Consider the following 20,630-nt stretch of genomic DNA (forward strand, 5'->3'; position numbering starts at 1 on the left):
TTGCACGTAAAACTTTTCACAGAAAATCTAATCTTGCATTTCCTACAGTTTTCTTGTCTAATTTGCGGAGCTGGAAGTGATGCATGTTTATATTGTAAACCATACTTGACCTACTACGTTATTTCCCAGAGATCTACTATGTGATCTTTGTCTTCTGCCCATCCTAGACCTAGATTCTTTAATGCCTTAAAGATTCAAATTCAAGAGCTTGAACTGAACCCATAAAGGAAACTGCAGCTAAGAGACCCTGGAGGACCACACACTCCCCACACCTATTCTCATATAATCATTAGTAGTAGCCTTGTAGACAGACTCCTTCCCCTACAAAAATGGACTAAAGAGGAGGAAAAAATGATCAAGTCATGGAAAAAAGTTTGATGGAGGAAGGCACCGCTCTTATTTAGTCCATGAGTATGCTAAAGAAATAGTGTTTGCTAAAGAAATAGTAAGAAATCCTGAAATAGCAGAAACACTGATTCCAGCCAGTCATAGTGGTAAAATTCAACTGAGAGTATGTTCCTTTAAGTCTCCTGTTGACCCATGGCAACCCAATGAATTTCATAGGGTTTTCTTAGGCAAGGAAGACTTGGAGATAGTTCTGGCAGTTTCTTCCTCTGAAATATAGCCTACGGCATTTGGTATTTGTTGGTGGCCTCTCATCCAAGTATTAACCAAGCTGACCCTACTTAGCTTCCAAGATCAGACAGGATCAGCTGCCTTTAGGGTATTTAAGACAGATACTGAATGAAATACGACTTCTTAAATATGTTCCACCTTTTTCTTGAAAATGTATTCAAAGCAAGAGAGACAAATTCTGTTGACGCCCAAGAGCAAATTCAACTGTGTAACACTTCAGTCATATTCACATCAATGAAAATGGCTTTGTTTGATCTTCCTGGAAAGGGCTCATACACCCACTCACACTGTTTTTTTTTTACAGTTTGTTTGAAAGAATGTACTATACTCAATTCAAGACACAGACTGATGAAAGAACGTGCCAAAAGAGAAGAGAATGTTTGTGGGTATGATTCAATCAATATATTTTGGAAGCTGTAATTAAATAATTAGGATTCTGCTATTTTAGAATAAACTTCCAGGTCATGCACAATTAAACAACATCCATGTCTTAATAGTTTTCTTAATGTTATAGAAGTTTGTTATTATGACACATTAGCTTACATGACACTTTTTAATGGGAATGATCCACAGGTCTTCCATGGATAATATTTTCCTCAAAAACATAACCTGCCAAGTGAAATTAAAGTATGGAAGTAGGAAATTTAACTAATGATAAATTTTGCATGGTCTCATTCAGGCACTTACCCAGGCAACAGCAGTCTCACACAGTCAAAGAATCATGTTGGCATCCCATTGAGTTTTGACTCTTATAGAAGGTACATATGTGTGTTCATTATACATACCATGCCTGGCACTGTGTGTTGCTCCACTGCTGCACCGTATATGACACTATCTGTGGTCTGGACAGAAAGGAGAATGTACCCACTTCTATGCTATCCTATCTAAGAACACTACTGGCACCTCAGTAAGTGTCTGAAGTGGGTCCAGTGATTCCACAATTTGTGCTTGTATGAACAACTCTTAACAGAAACATTAGTTTCTTGTGACAAAGCACACAAAACATCCCTACACTTTATAACTATCACAGCCATCAATAAATAGCATCAGTAGAAGGTCAGGTAACTGTGGAATTTCTGATGGCATCAAACCTCTTTGGAAGCAGCCTGGATTGATTTCCCTGTGTAAGAGGATTTTCACTTAGAATGATATAAAATCTCCAGTTCAGGGAATGAGATTCTAGTTCTTTTGACACCCAGAGATATGGTAAGAGGTGGTGCTAACAACCAGGTCTTCCTGTTTCCTTACATCCTAAGCATACAGTGAATGGGAGGGATTGTTAAAAGAGGAGGTAGAAATAAGAAGAGGAGTGTACTGTACCACATGCTTTTAGAGGCTCATCAGACCAGTCCCTGCAGTCCCTGTGTGAATCGCACACCTTGACTTCCTCTATGCACTCTCCACTCTTACACTGAAACTTGTTGGGACTCTCGCACGCCGCTTCTGTCATGTCAGGCAAGGGAGGGAAAGCAGCTGAAGTTAGATTAGGCACATGAAAATTAAGATAGGACATCAAGATGCAGGATTGGTGTAATTTAGAAGTAATGAGAAGGGAGCTAAGCAAGGGGATGTTTAGTTGCCACATATGACAAAAGCAATGCTTACTAAAGCTGTAAGGGAGGATTTCACTACAGAAACCTCATTGATGGGATGTTCTATAAGTTCACTATAAGGAGAAATCAAACAGTGACTCTGGATGCTGTTCCTAGCATTCAGATTACTTTGAGCAATGATTTCTGTCGCACTCCATACTCAGGAGGAAGGCATGGTCATGCATACCATTAACACAGCCAGCTTCATCACTGTTGTCTGGACAGTCATGCACTTTGTTGCATTGTTTAGCTCCATGGATACAGGTCCCATCGCCACACTGGAATTCATCAGGGCTGCAGGTCACCAGGGCTAGAAAACAAAGGAATAGAAAGAAGCTCTGTGAGCCACTGTGTATTTGGATAGCCCTAAGAGGTTAAATAATCACCAGAATTGCTGTCAACACCTCTGGGAAGGTTGATGGTGCCTATTTTATTTTTCATTGTTCAGGTTAGACTGAACAATGGTCACTGCTGATCTTGGAATATTACTTAGTGAGCTTTGATACAATCCAGGTCTCACTCAGTCAAATTCAGCTTCTACTACACCAGCTTGCTGTTTGATCTTGACAGGCCCTGTTGATAACAATTCTTATTATTTGGACATTCTCTTCCATTTTAGCTGCTTCCCATCCCCTTTATTCTAGGACCATCTGCTTACCAAGAACTCAATACCAAATGTAATTTTGAGCCTGTCAGTAAAACAATTTGAAGATTTCAGAGGTGCAAAACAGAAACTTCAAAGCTGAATTCCAAACCCTACAACTATTGCAGACTCTCTGAATAAACTTATCTGAAAATATTGATTTGACTGTTCCCCGCACCTCATTCCGTGTCCCTTGGGGAATTACATCCTCATTCTAAATGACAGAAAATCACTGACATTGATTAGCTAGAGCAATATGACACAGATGCTAATTCATGTGATCCAAGAATCTCACAGCAGTCACCCTGGCAATTTCACAAACTCTCTCCAAGATCAGAAATTATGGCTGTTCAACATATCCTGGAAACAGTAAGAAAGCAACAAGTAAAAACACAGCAGGTACCAGGATGCACAACATAAAATGCCACTAACGCAATCCATCTTGCAAGACAAACACACTACAGAGACCCCAGATCTCTACAGTGATCCATGCTTCAGCAAACAGAATGTTTGCACAACATTTAATGTATTTGATGTAGTTTGTTCCTAAAATTCATCAAAGCCCTCATACAATATTGTATGTACAAATGTGTATTTGCAGATTAAAGTATTCATTGAAAGGTAAATGTATGAGTGAACCATGGTTTTAATCTTGGTAAATTTTAAAAATCAAAATTCGGAAAAGTTACTTTTTTGGTTTACAGCTCCCAGAGGCTCCCAGTTAGCATGTCCAACAGCCATGCTAGCTGGGGCCTCCCAGGAGTAACAGTCCAAACAAGAAAGATTCCCAATTTCTGCTAAAAAGATTCCTCTGAATCTCCCACGTGGAGAGATGTTTTAAGATGCAGCAACATGTTCATGTTGCAACATGAGACATTGTCCTGAATGCCTCATATATTGTCCTTGCACAACTATTTTTTGTATGTTCATCTTTCTACATATGGTAAATTGGGGAACTGCTATTTTATTCCCTTGTTTTAGGAGACCAACCGTCAAGCCACAGCACACTTTGACACAAGCCACTATAGGCTCATTAAAATTAATGGCACTCAACTAATTTAATAAAAAACAGTAGTTCAAATATTTCGAGTATTGCTACTTGGGAATCCAAGCAGCCATGGAACCAAACCTGTTCTTATCTTTCCACAAAAGCCTGTCAATATAACATTAAGAAACCATATAGCATGTTTATGTGAAGGTGTTGATATGGACTGGACACAAGAGGATAAACCTCTGTTGAGCACTTGCACATTGAAACAGAGGAGCTACAGTATTATTGAGTTCACTGACACTGTAAAATGGAAATACAAAAGATAAATGTGGAAACACAATACAGTAAACAGATGAATACAGTAAACAACTGAGAACATGGGAGGATGGGACACTGTAGGCTCGATCATTCTACATTAATATCAACAAGTAATGTGGAGACTAGAAAGATTCAGCAATTGTTTAGTCCTCATGTTCTGTCATACAGGAACCCACTCACCAAATGCTTACAACTTCAGTTGCCAACTAGTATAATACACCATATGGACATACAGTATTTGGAGCAATTAATCCAAAGTCACACTTGGGAGCTTGTAATACAAATAGGCAACTATATAGGGTTGTATCCAAATACTTATACTAATCAGTTTGATCTCCCCTCATCCCTCCCTGAAATATGTTTGATGTTGGATTTCAATGAACATATATGTGTGTCATGTCATTAAAGCAAAGACGGGAATCATGCAGCCTTCAAGATGGAGTTGGACTTTGTTGTTATTGTTCAAGTCATTTCTGATTTATGGCAATCCTAAAGTGGACTACAACTCCCATAATCCCTCACCATTGGCTATGATGGTTAGGGCTGCTGGGAGCTGCTGTCCAACAACTCGGAGGACTGCATGATTCCCACCTCTACTTTTAAGAAATATTTCTATACTCTGAAAGTCAGAAAGATTTGTCTTATCCTGAAAGTTTCTAGCACAATATTTCCTGTCTTGGTCAACAGTCATTCTTTGGAGTCCTAAGCAAACTATATCTCCTGACTTTCAGTCCTTTAAGATAAGATGTCAGAAACTGACATAAACTATGATCACCTAAACATGAAACATTTTCTTTATTACTTTTATTTCATTTAAAACATGCTATCTGCATATCTATTTATCAATATCAAGAAAAGTTAACTGGTGAAAATGAGTTTTCTTATTAATCAACCTTTTCTTCTTTTTTCTTGCTCCTTTCCTCCTCTCTATTTTTCTTTGTCTGCCAAAAAAAATTCACTCGTTGTCATCATTAATGTTCAGCCTGAATGCAGTTTTCATTCTTTTAAAATGTTCATGACAACAAGTGATGGATGCTGGCCTTGGTACAGATTTGTTTTAAATTGCTGATGTCCTTCTCTTATGTCAGACACACATACATTTGGGACAGAAGTGGATTTGAAATGTTGGTATCTTGTGTGCTGTATAAAAAAAGATAATATGTCTGCTATTAGCCAGTTGTAGGTAGCAGCTTTCATGTCAGTGAATCTCATTTGGATTTTAATATGAACTTTAAAGAAGTTATCCAAAGTGCTATCATACAAACATGTTCATACCTTGGATAGCTCCAAGAGCAGACAATCAACTCATTGAAATGGGAGCCATCGGCTGCCACTGCTGCTTGCTGAGGGCTACTGAATCACAATATTCTCCTGCCAAGAGTGACTAGTAAGAGAATTTTGTTTTGTTTTTTGTTATTTTTATTGATACACATATTTGATATCATAAAACAACATGCAAGGATAAATAACAATAAACAAACCTAACTATGATGCCTATTTATTAACTTACTACTTTTACAGCTATTAAATATCCTAATACAAAGAAACTAGCACAGACAAGGAGAATATATGTCTTCCAACTTGCCAGCTAATGATAATAATGATCAAGTATTTCTACTTCCTCTATATTAAATATAAACTATTTAAGTTGCTTTATTATAGTGTCTACTCATAAATAGCACTTCTACCTATTGTTTCACTTTGCTATTCTTCAAATCCTAAAACTATTAAATTCCCCTGATTTTTCCTCATGTATTCATTAACTTATTTTCATTCCTCATTTTAAAAAAATCTAATCTTTTCTCTAACTAAATCATACAATTTTAACAACCAATATTCCTGTGAAGGCATGGCTGTGTCCTTCCATTTTTGAGTATACAAAAATCTAGCTGCTGTTATCATATGCAGATTGAGTCTCCCTTATCCAATGTTTGGGACTGGAAGCGTTTCAGATTTTGCATAATTTTGGATATTGGAATATTTTCCAGCTGCCTGTTTCTGCCTTGCAACCAAATGACCAGGAACTCTGTTACCACCTTGAAAGCAGAATCAGGTGGCTAGAAGGCTCTCCAGAGATCTCCTGTACAGTACTCAGGTCCCTTATATTAAATAAAATGGCGTAGTATTTTCAATCAGCTAGAAAAGATTCTAAAATGCAAAAATATACACTGAGCACAAAAGTTAGAATCATATAAGCCATCATATTCCCTATTACCATGTATGGTTGTGAGAGCTGTACAGTCAAGAAAGATAATAGGAAGAAATCAATTCATTTGAGACATGGTAGTGGAGAAGAGTGTTGAGGATCCTGTGGACAGCCACAAGAACAAACACATGCGTCCTAGCAGCAGATCAAGCCAGAAACCTCGCTGGAAGCCAAGATGACCAAACTGAGGCTGTCATACTTCAGACACATCATGAGAAGGGAGGACTCATTGGAAAAGACAATAATGCTGGGAAAGATGGAGGGAAGTAGGAAGAGAGGAAGGCCACATGCTAGATGGATGGACTCTATTAAGGAGATCACAGGTACGGAATTGAAGGAATTAAGCAGAGCAGTGGAAGACAGAGGGTCTTGGAGATGTCTCATCCATAGGATCACCATGGGTCGAGATCAACTCAAGGGCAGTTAACAACAAACAACAACAAAGAGACACATGAGAGACACGGCTGGAGAGAGAAGTGAGATTTCAAAAACCTGCCTTTTAAAAAAGCATGAAAAATAAGAGTGAACTTTCCATTGTCTGGGGCAGCAAGCGACAGGACCCGGGATGAGTGGCCTCAGCAGCAGCAGTACACTGATGGGCAGCCTGAAATCCAAGTTGGTCTCTCCAACTGCATTTCTCTGCAGCCCACAAATATTGCAACTTTTTTATATATAAGGGACCTGATTTTGGAATATTTGTTGGCTGCCCACTTCTGCCTTGTGAAAGAAAGACCAAGAGCACTGCCACCACCACCTCAAAAGTGGAAGAGGGCTGCCTAGAGATCTTCTGTACTGTAATCAGGTCCCTTATATAAAATAAAAAGGTGCAGTATTTACGGTCAGCACAGAGACACGAGAGATGCAACACTGCAGAGAGATATAGCTGGAGAGAGCAACCTGGATCTCAGGCTGCCCATCAGTGTGCAGGCCAAGGATGCTCTTCCTGGGTCTGATCACCCACCAGCATTTGGTGCCTCTTGCCACTTTCTTGCCATTGGAAAGTTCATTCTTTTTTTCATACATTTTTTTCTCCTGGCCATCAAAATGCCCTATGTTGGATAAGGCATTATTTGGCATATCTTTAGTATCTTCTGAACACCTTATTTAAAATTAGAAAACCATAGAACAGAGAAAAAAAATTCTGGACTGTTTCACACTGGATCTTTTCTCACTATATGCAAGTACATTGTTGCAGCAGCCAAAAGTACAGTGGGAAAAAGCTGCAGTGATGTATGAAGTGGGGTCTTTGATCCAGAATTAAATTGTGTTCCTGGTATAAGAAATAAATACAGCGAGCCCTTGATATCCACAGATTCTTTATCCACAGATCCAACCATCCAAGACTTGAATTATTTTTTAAAAAAAACTTCCAAAAGTAAATCTTGATTTTGCCATTTGATATAAGGGATACCATTTTACTACCCTATTGTATATAATGGCACTTGAGCACTCATGGATTTTAGTATAAGTGTGTGTCCTGGAACCAAACCACAGCGATACCAAGGGCCCACTATACCTTGAAGGTACCATATCCCATGTGATCTTGGAAGCTATGCAGGGTTCAGCCTAGTTAGTACTTGGAGGAGGCACTGCCATGAGATGCTAGGTGTTGTAGACTATGTTTCAGAGGAATGGACTGGCAAAACATTTTGGAGTATTTCTTGCTTAAGAAAAACTTATGAAACTGCTGAGGTTGCCAAAAGTTAACAGACAATCTGAAGGTGCCAAAAGTTGACAGACAACTTGAAGGTACACGTGCCCTTGCACACACACACAAACAATACACCTCCAATGTATAAACACTAAGACTTGCCTCTAAATTTAATAACTTAGTGTACTTGATGGATTCATATGTGATTTAATTATTCTTCATCATTTGGTATGCAGATTGCAGGAACCTTCCTAGCAGGATCTAAAAAGATTCAGTCCTGATATGCAAGAGCTGTCCACCTGCTGCTCATGGCTGTTTTTCAGCTGTGCTGGTTACATGTAGCTGTTGCATTAATACTTCATTTCATTTCCATGTTGCAATTATGAATATTTCAGCGAAACATTTTCTCCATTTCCTTCTCTATTTCTCAGTCCTTGGGTGAATGACCAGCTTATGCTACTTAGCATCTGAAAAATGGATGAAACATCCCCAAACACTGCAGCTATGTGTGAAAGAGCAGAAAGCTAGCTGAAGGGAAATCCATTATTCAGTAACTTGGGGCCTTTAACAACTTGACTACTTACAAAAGCAGAGCTTCAATTAAAAAAAAAAAAAAAGCACAGAAAGCTTCTTCAGCTCCAGGCAAAGCATTCTTTGGTAGGGTATAGATTCATTGGTAAAAAAGTATACTGAATGTGCTTTTATGAATAGCCTTACAAGAATTATCTAGCCAGTCAAGTGAACATCTAACTAATTATTCAATAGTATGCACAAATATAATACAACAGATAGCACACACTTTAACTAAAAATATAGTTATTATAGAGCAGTGGTCATGTTGACTGAAGGATTCTGGGAGTTTAGTCTAAAAATTATTTTTTCCAAGTTCTGAGCTGTTCTTGTGTGTCCTGTTTACACCACCAACTGTTATCTACCACAGCGTTGTATTTCAGATATAGCCAGCTACATTGCATTTCAAGGCATTTCAGCTGTGTTAATTTTTCTAATTATCCTGGCTAATTTACAGGTTACTAGGTAACAAGGACCTAACCCCTCCCCCCAGTAATAACTCACAGGGTTTGGTGACATGATCTCTGATTCTTTTCAGCAATATTTAAACAAACCAATGAAAATGAATTTAGAGCTATGATCATATGTACCCACTAAACTCAGGAGAAGCTACATCTAAGTAAATATGATCAGGACCTGGCTGACAAGTTGGTCTCTTCTAGGATGAATGATTTTTCACTGCTTCTGTCCTCAAACACCATTTCATGCTCTTATGGATACTCACGACATTCTTGCTCATCTGACTTGTCTTTGCAGTCCTCATCTCCATCGCATTTCCAGTTCAGGTGGATGCATTCACCATTGCCACACCGGAACTCATGAGCTGCACAGGTGCTCATGATTGGAGGCTTGAATTTGTGGCCACACTTCTCCATCAGCTCATCTGAGTGGTCTTCACAATCAGGCTGGTTGTCACAGACCCAGATCTGTGGGATGCATTGGCTGTTATTGCACTGGAACTCGTTGGGGTTGCATGTGAGAGGAGGGCATTTTCTCTCATCACTTCCATCACCACAGTCATCATCCCCATCACAGACAAAGATGGTGGCTACACAGGTCTTGTTGCTGCACTGGAACTCACTAGACGAACAGACTTCAGAGAAAAACAAAATAGATGAGTTAGCTGAGTTACTCAACAGAGGAATGGTAGGAACCAGGTGGCCTTTCAGTTGTTGTTGGACTCCCAGAAGTCCTAACCAGCACATCCCATGGTGAGAGAGGCCGGGAATTGTAGCACAACTACATTTGGAGGGCCACCCTATTCCTGTCCCTTCAGTAGAGCTTCTTTTTCACATTTTCAGCCAGTCTTTGAGGAGCCACTCTCATCCCAAACCTTTTCCATGGAAAACGCATGGAATGTGCATTGTCATTGCTAGCATCGTCTGTATGCTTTTAATAATTATATTCTCTGATCTATCCTGATGGCTCCATTCATTAATCTGAAAGCATTAATCAAAACTGACCTTGCTAACATCAGCTACATCCACTATTTGCTCTGGATGAACCACATTTTAGTGCCCATTCTAGCCCTTTTTGGTTTTACCATTCTAAATAACTTGAAGTTTTCAGAAAACCTGGCCATTTTCTGCACTCCCAGTTATCAGCTGCTGGAACCAACAAAGCTTATATGTGGAAAAATTATTAGGAGAGCAGCAAATGGATAAAGGACATTATTCATACACATGATGATCAGAAATGCTGTAAAATGTATTCAAATGAAGAAAGTCTGGTTTTGTTGTTTCTAGGAGCCCTGGTGGTGCTGTGTTAAATGCTGGTTCTGCAACCACAACATTGTGAGTTCAATCCCAGATGGCTCCAGATTGACTCAGCCATCCATTTTTTCACAGGTGGATAAGATGAAGACCTAGCTTGTTGGGGGCAATTGGCTAACACATTGTAAACTGCTTATAGAGTGCTTAGTTCACTATGAAGCAGTACAGAAGTGTAAAGTGCTGTTGCTATTGCTAGTTCATGGGCATTTTGCTTCCAATTAATCGATGAGGGATCACTGTGGTTCATGTTATCCATATCCCTAGGAGTGTCACTGGAATTACAGGAGGAAGAGAGGTGTTTTCAGTTTTGCCTTACCAGAAGCTCAAGAAGTTGCTTGAAATAAAGTGGGCCCTGAAGGGTGAAGAGCCATTGAGGCTAGGTTAGGCTGCTGTGAAGGGCAGTCAGAAAGGTTTTATGTAACCAAGAAAGGGACAAAGAGTATCCTTAATTAAATTGTTGTAGTGTCCTGTGGGAGACATAGTATTTGATGACTAGTGAAGTCACAGGGAACCAGAAGGGTTATAAGATAACAAATGTTTAATAGAGGTTCTGTGAGAACTTAGTCTGCAAGGGAACATATATAAAGCTATAAAGAAACATTACAAAGACAAGCTAAATAAACTGTTAAATTGTGTAGCAAATAATGTATTTAATAATAATAATAATAATAATAATAATAATAATAATAATAATAAATTTATATTCTGCCTTTTCCCAGGGGAATCAATATACACAATTTCCATTGTGAACATCATCCACTAAAAGAGGTACTGTATTCAGCCTAACTTACAAATAAATTTCTTATTTTGTTTCAACAATCAGCTGTCTGAAATGATTTCAGAAACACATTAAAATGCTACCAACATTGAGCAAAGTCTTTTAGGTTTGGGACACATTAGATAGTGGGTGTGTGGCTGTCAAAGAATAGTTGGTGCCAGCTTGAAAAACTTGAAACCCAGAGGGCTGACATCTAAAGAGACCTATAGTGCAGGAGGCACTTAAGAGAGTCCTGAGTTTGAGTCTTGCAGTGAATTGGTGGGATAATGGCCAACGCCTTCAGACAGTTGGTGGCTCATATTAAAAAGGAGTGAAAGATTTTGAGAGATTTTGGCAGTACCATGTTGTCACGGTCACATATTGGTGCAGCGGTGGGATCAAAAAGATCCATTTGACTGCCATCCAAGAAAGTAGTTGGCTGGATGAGTCTCACCATCACAGATGCCTATCCCTGCACTTTTTCAAGGGGTGTGTGCGGATTGGGGAAACAATCCTGGTTCATTTGCTTATGTTAACTGAATGAATGTTAATTCAATTAAACATATGCAAATTTAATAATGTCTGTTGTCTAGCACTGAGACTGAACTGGACAGGGACAGAGGGAGGCCAGATGGTCCAAAATCTCTTCCAACTGTAAAAGCAGCCAGGTGGCAAATTTAAAGGGAGGAATCCCTGAACTGCAGGTTGATAAAACAGTAAGTGTATACTGGTCAACTCTAAGGAAAAGAACAACAAAACCATAGGGTGTAAAGAATACTGTCATGGCCAGATAGGGAACCTAGAAATACAGGTCTACTACTTAATAATGAGGGGCTCGATGGGTCAACAAATGAAGTGTGGAGCATTACTTTACAGGCTTCTTGTCTGTACTACAATATACTCAGCTCTAACTTCTGGCGTTTCCTGGGTGCCAGTTTAATTCTCCTCCACATGTAAGCAGATTCTGCAATTTTACAGCCGGTCATTTTGAACACATTAAGAAGGATGCATGGGCCAAACATTCACCGAGGTACGCAGGGATTTTGCTTCTGAGTTGTACTGATAAGTCCCTTTGCAACACACTGAAAATTTCTCTGGAAGTCACCATGTGGCATTTACATACAAATGAGACTGTTCTGAGCCATAAAGTTATGCAGGATTTCCTCCCTCCCACCACTGCCCTCCCATCTCTGCGTGCCTGATTTAGAGCTGAACCAGAGGAAGCAGTTCAGATTAAAGCTTCCAGGTGTCCTAGCTACAGGCGATTAACGGTCACTTTGATTACCAAAAGAAAATCCATCTCCTCACCCTTGCCAAGAGCTCCCACTGAACATGCTTAATTGTGTGTAATTTGCTTGGTTATTAAGGGGGAAAACCTGTTTCAGTAATTTGAAAGATCCATGGGGAAATGATCACTTTTACAAATTATGCAAAATGAAATTTCAGTCTTGGAAAACAGCTCTTTTAATTGGTGCGGGCAAGGAGTATTTCATCAGAAACAAGATTTTCCTTAGTAGTAGCTGAAGTATATTCTGCTCCTTCTGCACTATTCCCATTATAAACTGCTCAATTTACCATTGTCTGAGAGAATAACCACTGTAGTGTAGTGGTTAGAGCATTCAACTATGACTCTGGAGACCAGGGTTCGGATCCTGGCTCGGAAATGTAAACTCACCAGGTGACCCACAAGTCAGACTCTCTCAACCTCAGAGGATGGCAATGGCAAACCTCCTCTGAAGAAACTTGCCAAGATTTGTCATCCCTAAAACAGAAGGCTAAATGCCAAAGAAAGTATGTAAGTGCTTACTGAAAATACACTTGCTCTATTAAGCTATAGAGCAGGGCAGGGTGGTTAACGTTTATACTAATAAAAGAAGCAATGGGAGGACCATCCCTAATCTTTCCTTGCCACACTTTGTTGCTTTAAGTTATTTTCCTCTAGCCAGCTGTAATACTCCAATACACAGTGAGCCAGCAGGGTGAAATGGATTCAGAACAGTGGAGTACATTAAGATAAGGGAAAGGGAAAATGAAGTTTCCCCTTCTTTCCTCTGCATACTCATTTTCATTTTTTAAAAAAAGTTAATAGTGGCCCCATACAGACAGGCCAAAATAAAGCTGCTTCGGGTCATTTTGGAGGTATGCTGTTTAATTGATGCATGCGTCCTAAGAGGCCAGAAGCTGCACCAAAGCTGCACTCCAGTGTTGTTTTTTGTGGGTTTTTTGGGCTATGTGTCCATGTTCTAGCAGAGTTTCTTTCTGTCGTTTCGCCAACATCTGTGGCTGGCATCTTCAGAGAATGCACTCCAGTCTTTAGGATGGGAATATGGGTTTGGCCTGGCTTCTGGCCTCTTAGGATATATACCACTTCTCCCTCCTTAGAAGAATACACAAATATGTGTTAATTACATTTGTATCTGTCTGGTTTTGCCTTAGGTAAAATACCCACGTAAATCTGGAAACAGGCTGGGGTTCTAGTCCCCCCCCCCCAAATCCTATTTAAACAACATAACATTATTCTTTATCTGTAATGTATTTCTGTGTTCAAGGGATAAAATGAGGTTTCAAGCAAGCTAAAGCTAAAGATGATCACATATTTTACTTTCTCTTTGGTCTACATTTAGAGCCAATAGCGGTGCCAGCACCTTTGTACCATGGAGTAGGTGTATGCAGAACTTAGCAACTGAGTTAAGATTTCCTGAGTTTTAGAAGTGGAAATCTGAATTATATTGGAATTTGTTTTGTTTATACATCTCAAGGTTCAGACTGCTCATCTGGGGACTGCAACCTTGAGTGCCTGTGAAACTGCTCTAGCTTTTCATAAACAGCCTATAAACAATTCTTCACATGGAATATGAAGCCTTGAATTCAGCAACCAATAATGATTTTTTCAGAAGAATGATATGAGCAACTAGAGGATGATTAACCTCTGTCAGCCTTCTGGCACTCATTCTCAGCTTCCAGATGTCTATGATTTCAGAACTTTATGACACTAGTGGACACAACACCTCCCATGGCTACCTTATAAAATACTTCCTAGCACTGCAGAGGAAACCACCTCTCTTGGTTTTCCAGTATCCTGTTCTTAATTGTCATTTGATAAAATTTGCCACTTGACCTATTCATTTGGCTTAATGGCTCATCAGTTGCCATCTTAGAGCATCACTCCTATTCCCCCATTAGATAATAATTTACAGTAGCATGGACAGAAGCTTTCCTGAAAAGTTCAGACTATCTTGATAAATGTAAAAGATGCTGTGACTACACACTACTAATGTAGCCCTCCATGTTGCATAGAGGAAATTGCATTTGTAGCATTTGAAAGAACTGGCAATCAAAGAGCAAAGTTTACATATGCTCTTATCTTCCAATACATCCCTCTCCCATTTGGCAGGAGTGTAGCAAATTACATAATTAATCTGTGAATTTATTTCCATTTCAGGGAGCTAATGAGCATCTCTCTTTCTTTCTTCATTAACTTGTCTCCAAACCTTCCTTCCTCATGCATACCTTTTCTCTGTCCTTTGAAATCTGCTAAAAATGCAAATCAGAGAATTCTTCACATATGCATTAAAATGACCCTTCACCAACAGATGATACATAGTACAACAGTTCTGCCTTATCTCCTCTGTGCCTACCTATTTACCTATGTGCTCTGCCATCAAAGTCCATCTCAAATCATTAATGGATGAAACACTAAATGATCACAAATGAGGTATGCTGGCTTTGTAATGAGCCATCTGTTTATAATATTTGATTTTACTAGCTGTTATGTTATGAGCTCCTTAACTTGTAAACTAGGAGAAAATATATTGATCTCTCCCACACTTTCTTAAGAGTTCCAAGATCTAAGGGAAAAAATGCTATATTTGTAAATGCAGAAACTACTTTAAAACATAAAAGGTTCTGAAAAGTAATTTTGGATAAGGAGGAGTTTGAGGGAATAACAGTAGAAATCAAAGCAATAAATAAATCTTCCTTCCTTTCCTTCCTTTTCCTACTCGCTCTCTCTTTCTCTCTTTTAAATATGAAGGTGTACGGGAGGGCCTCTGGATGGCTTAAATAGCCCGAAGGCACCAGATTCCATCTAATCTTGGAAGCTAAGCAGGGTCAGTCCTGGTTAGTACTTGGTTGAGAGATTACCAATGAATAGTAGGTGCTGTAGGCTATATATCAGAGGAAGGAATTAGCAAAGTCACCCCTGAGTATTTCTTGCCTGAGAAAATCCTATGAAAGGGATTTGTCTTGAATTGACAGACAATTTGAAAGCATGCCGCACACACACACACACACACACACACAAAGGACAGGGGGTCACAGGGTACCAACTGGTCTATAGACTAATTTATAAATCTAATGATCAAAACTGCCACATTTTATTGTCCAAAAAATGAAATTATGTTGTTGGAGTAAATAATGATGCTTATTTGCATAATACATTTCATTTGCTAACATTGGACTCTATCATAAGGAGGAGGCAAGCATCATTAAAACATGTTTAAAATGTGGTAAATTGGGGGGAAGATTATCACATCCCTGCGTGCTTCTCCCGTTCGTATCCCATGCATAAACTGTAATGGATGCTTTTTTGTGGGTTTTTCGGGCTATGTGGCCATGTTCTAGAAGATTTTCTTCCTGACGTTTCGCCAGCATCTGTGGCTGGCATCTTCAGAGAATGCTTTGCCTGGAAAAAGTGGGTCTATATATACTGTGTGAGCCTGAGAATGTAGGAGTGATTTGCATGTGTATTGTTCTGTTGCTGATGGCAGGCCTCAGGCTGGGAGGCTAATGCAAAAGAGGATTAATGTTGCTACTTGGTGATCATTATCTCGCTAGGAAAGTCCCTGACCTGAGGAAAAGAAGAAGAAACCCAAGAAAACCCTTAAAGTGAACAAATTTGGCTACCAGTCCGAAGAACAGCAAAATAAGGACTCAGCCAAATGCAATGGGAACCCACTTAGTGTCAGGGGCTTTCCCACAGCATATTATCACATTAGCAGATTAATCCTCTTTTGCATTAGCCTCCCAGCCTGAGGCCTGCCATCAGCACAGAACAATACACATGCAAATCACTCCTGCATTCCCAGGCTCACACAGTATATAGACCCACTTTTTCCACGCAAGCATTCTCCGAAGATGCCAGCCAAAGATGCTGGTGAAACATCAGGAAGAAAATCTTCTAGAACATGGCCCGAAAAACCCACAAAAACCATGGATGCCAGCCATGAAAGCCTTATACTTCACATTGTAATGGATGCGTCACTGGGAGTTTCCGTTATTACCCAATGACACATCCATTACAGTTTACGCATGGGACATGAACGGGAGAAGTGCGCAGGGGTGTGATAATCTCCCCCCGATTGCGCTATTACCATGTTTTAATCATGTTTTAATGATGCTTGCTTCCCGTGTGAAAGAATCCATTAACTGTGTTCCTGCATGCAGTTGTGTAAAGCATAAGGTATCAGAGATCAATAGGTATGTAAGGGCACCCTGCTGTTTCCACCTCTCCATTTCTTCAGCCTGTTGGTTTTTTGAATAAAACCTAAATTCAGTTGACAATCCCAACTACAGTAGACCCATTGAATCAACAGTATTTCCTTAATTGTTGAGTTACCATTCAGCAACTGATTTAATGGGTCTACTACAGTGGTGTCACTAGTGTTGGTTTTACCCCAGTGCAGTAACTCATGTTGTCACCTCCAGGCTGCCTGGCGCACACACCAGCCACCACCATCCAGCATCCAGGCTGCCTCTGCCATGGTGGGGGTTGGACTGCTCCTGCTACCCCAGTTTTTTCTGGGTCTGGTAGAGCTTCTGAATGAGTGTGTGAGGGAGGCAACTCACTTTCCCATCCAGTCAGCAGGCTGGCCAGACTTGGAAGACAGCTCTTTCTCACTAGTGGCCACCAGTGCAAATGGAGTGCTTCTGCCACCCAGCAGCCTTTCTCCCACCATCAGACCTAGGAGGCGCTTCCAGGCAGCAGGAGCAGACCACCCCAACCAGTGGCCATAGCCAATGGATGGGAGAGGCACCCTGGCTAGTGGAGAGAGTGGGAGGGATAGAATTTAGGGTAGATGGGGGTGACTGTCCCACCGGGTGTTAATCCCCCATCTGAGTGTCACCTAGTATGGCCCACACATCCCTGGTCTATTCTAACTGGGCTAGAAATTGGGTTTAAGCCTAAGTGCTCTATTTGCTGGACCAAACAGTGTGTTAATTCTATGGTCAGTCCAACGCTTGTGGAAAGCAAAGATAGAAGAACAGACCCAAAGCTGCTGGAAATTATCTTGCTATTTGAGCTAGAAAATCCAAATGGTTTTCACCAAGGGAGCAGATAAAGCAAAGGGACTTGACAAAAGTACTCTTTAAAAGCACCCCTAACCTACCACTGGAGGGACTGGCATTTCTGCTTTGTGAAAGAAAGGTGTAGAAACAGGAGCAGGCTTTCCAGAGGGTTAGAAAGGTTTAAAGAGTTCACAGAAAGTTCAAAACAGATTATAAATGACACTAAACTATTTAGTTTTTTTTTAGTTAACTGACTAAAGCCAATTTATCCAATTAACTGGTAAATCAATCACTGAATTGATAAGACAGACAAAAGTAGTTTGATAGTATTTTTAAAAAATGTAGTAGCTTTTCCCTCAAAAAATATCATGCATTGTTGTGAATATATATGCATACAGTTTCATGGCCTTTTCACAGAGGGCAAGTCCAATCCAAATACATTTTTCAATATGCCACTCACGAAATGATTTACCAGGTCATTTAGTGTTTTTGGTCCTCTGTACAAAATTTGCAATGCAATGAACAATTAGTATTCTCAGAATGTTGCTTTCAGTTTGTACTATAATTGTTCTGAAAATGGAATGATATAAAATAGACCTCTAGCTTAGATGAACCCTCTCAGCTATACTGCCAATTTCACAAAGACTGCCATTCCAGAAACTTCCCCAGAGACAAACAAGTCTATACAACTAACTGATTATTTGCCAAAGTATTTGTTATGCAGTAATATTGTGCTGAAGCTGCTAATATTTTCTTCCTGACGTTTCGCCAGCATCTATGGCTGGCATCTTCAGAGAATGCTTTGCCTGGAAAAAGTGGGTCTATATATACTGTGTGAGCCTGAGAATGTAGGAGTGATTTGCATGTGAACATTTTATAGCAATATGAATTAAGGAAGCCATAATTCTAAAATGACTAAAGTAACATTTTGGAACAGATTCTTTGAAGCCATTATATATGCTGTTACAGAGCTCCAAAATAATCTGGAAAGTAAAGGCTCATAAATGCTCATCTTGTGCCTCAGTGCTGTCTTCAGTAAGGAACTTTTAAATTAATGCACTGTCTCATAAACCATTTAGTAGTTCTTTCTCTAAGCCCCAGAGAGAGGTCCAGAAATGGAGTGGGGATGAAGGATATAAGCTACAAGAGTGATAGAGAAGGCCACAGGAAGGCACAGGTTGCCCTGTTTAAAGATGAGAAGGAACACATCCCCATGCTAGACTGGAAATTGGCCTTGCTGTAAGAAGCATTGCCCTCAATGATATACTAGGCTGCGTAGCTGCCTGGGATGCAGGGACTACTTCCACCCCATTGTATGTCTTCCTGGATGTCAACAGTCTGCACCTGCACTTTACACCCCCCAAAACTATAAATGACTGGGAGGTCTTTTTTTGTATCTTTAAAAAAACAAGACATTGTTTATGGGTAAATACAAGTCCCAGTGTATGTGTTAAAAAATACCTGAAAATGGTCAGTCAACTCCCTTGCAAACTTCTGGAGGTGTAGTTGGTCATTCCTATGCCACACACACCCCAACATGGGGTGCGGGTGTGGTGATGGTGAGTTTGGCACACATAGTCACTAGCAACCACATTGGGAATCCTGGTAGACCACATGTAGCCTATGAGCCTAAGCACAATTTCCATTCTGGTGATACACCAGTAACTTGAAACCACTAATCCATGCTGGAATTAAAGGCACATTGGCTTCTAAAAATGGAAAACAGAAATAGAATTATGGAGGCCAGGAGTAAAAAAAAAAGCAGTATTGGGTTATTCTTTTATTAAGAACACCCAAAATGCCACAACAGCGTATGACCTTTTTGAGTTCTTCAGAGCTCTTCATCAGGGACAATTTTTTTAGGGGATATGGGAAATCTGGCTGCTGGTGTGGCCATTAGGTCTCCAATGAGGCACAATGTGGTAATCTCAAAATGGAGACTGATGATGGAGAGAAGAAGCTTTAAGTGTGAAATTTTCACTGAGTGCTGAAGACAAAAAGAGATGGATGAAAGTCAGAGCTCTCTCAATTGTCCTGGCCAAAGTACACAGGCTTCTGAGTTAGCTTCCAACAGAGACATGGAGTAATATGACAACCTTTATATCAGTAACACTCAAGATTAAATGAGGTGATGCAATTTCTGAACAATTCTAAAAATACAATGATTTTTTAAATAAAGGATATGCAGGAATCAATAATTGCGCTAGTTTAAGAAATTCTGGCAGTGGTGTTATTAGCAGACAACATGATATCATGTCAAGCAGAGACCTTGAACAAGAGATACTGGAAAGAGCAACATTATTGTATCATGATATATCTAAATCTTTATAGTCATGGTCTGTTGCAGAAGTTGTAATTGATTTCCCCCTATGTTCATAAATATGATAAAGCAAAATCAAGGGTATAAAGCTTTTAAAGAGAATAATTTTGATGATTTCAATTTGGGGATAAATTATAATTTTATAGAATAAAATTATCAGTGTCTTTCCACTAATGATAAGCAATGTGACCTTTAATTTAGATTTATGTTGGAGTAGTTCTGAGATATGGGGAAGAGAGATCATTTTTAACCATTAAACATTTTGATCTATAAAGTGGACACACTAGCTGTATTTGCACATAATGATAAACCAAGATTTAGCACAGGGGTGGGAATCATGGGGCCTCCAGCAGTTGCTGGACTGCAACGCCAAGGAGCCCTAGCTAGCATTGCTAGTGGTGAACGGATGCACTGTTATTAGCCAGTTTGCAAGCCAAGCACAGCTGTTTTTTTCTTCTCTGCTGGCTAGCTCTGGGAACTGCAGGGATCAATGCCCACCCTCCAGTGTGGCAAGGGCTTTGACAGAGCAACGCAAGGAGCAGCAAATTTCTAACCCCTCACCCCTTCTTCCTGAGGTGATTGCTCCACTAAAATTCATAACAGGACTGGCCCTGAATGCATATAATTGCATAATTGTATAAGAAAGAATTATTATCCACTTGTGTCCAGTGTAAGAACGCATCCATGGAAAGGTTTATGTATGTTTATATATGTGGACATCTAAGTTGTCTAACTTTAAAGATGGTATGAAATACAATTTCTGAAGCAAATAGCCTGAGTATAAGTGTGCCCCAGGAACATGTCTATCCAAAGCAGAGCGGAACCTGCTTCCAACCTTCCATGCCCACAGGCTGCTTTCAAGTCAATGGGCAGAATAAGAACAAAC

General features: G+C 39.8%; 1 protein-coding gene across 3 annotated transcripts in view; it reads right to left on the reverse strand.

Moving 5' to 3' along the window:
- Positions 1–20,630, reverse strand: part of LRP8 (LDL receptor related protein 8) — a 246,887-nt gene that overhangs the window by 30,334 nt on the left and 195,923 nt on the right. For 2 of the 3 annotated variants that reach the window (XM_042464975.1, XM_042464973.1), the window contains 3 exons: positions 9,332–9,700; positions 2,416–2,538; positions 1,957–2,079 (listed from right to left, as the gene is read on the reverse strand). In XM_042464975.1, the coding sequence (XP_042320909.1) occupies positions 1,957–2,079; positions 2,416–2,538; positions 9,332–9,700 (615 nt within the window). The remainder of the gene's footprint in view (positions 1–1,956; positions 2,080–2,415; positions 2,539–9,331; positions 9,701–20,630) is intronic. The other variant, XM_042464974.1, reaches the window with a different exon arrangement.

This window comes from Sceloporus undulatus, chromosome 4 (assembly GCF_019175285.1).
Source record: "Sceloporus undulatus isolate JIND9_A2432 ecotype Alabama chromosome 4, SceUnd_v1.1, whole genome shotgun sequence".
Classification (NCBI taxonomy): Eukaryota; Metazoa; Chordata; class Lepidosauria; order Squamata; family Phrynosomatidae; genus Sceloporus; species Sceloporus undulatus.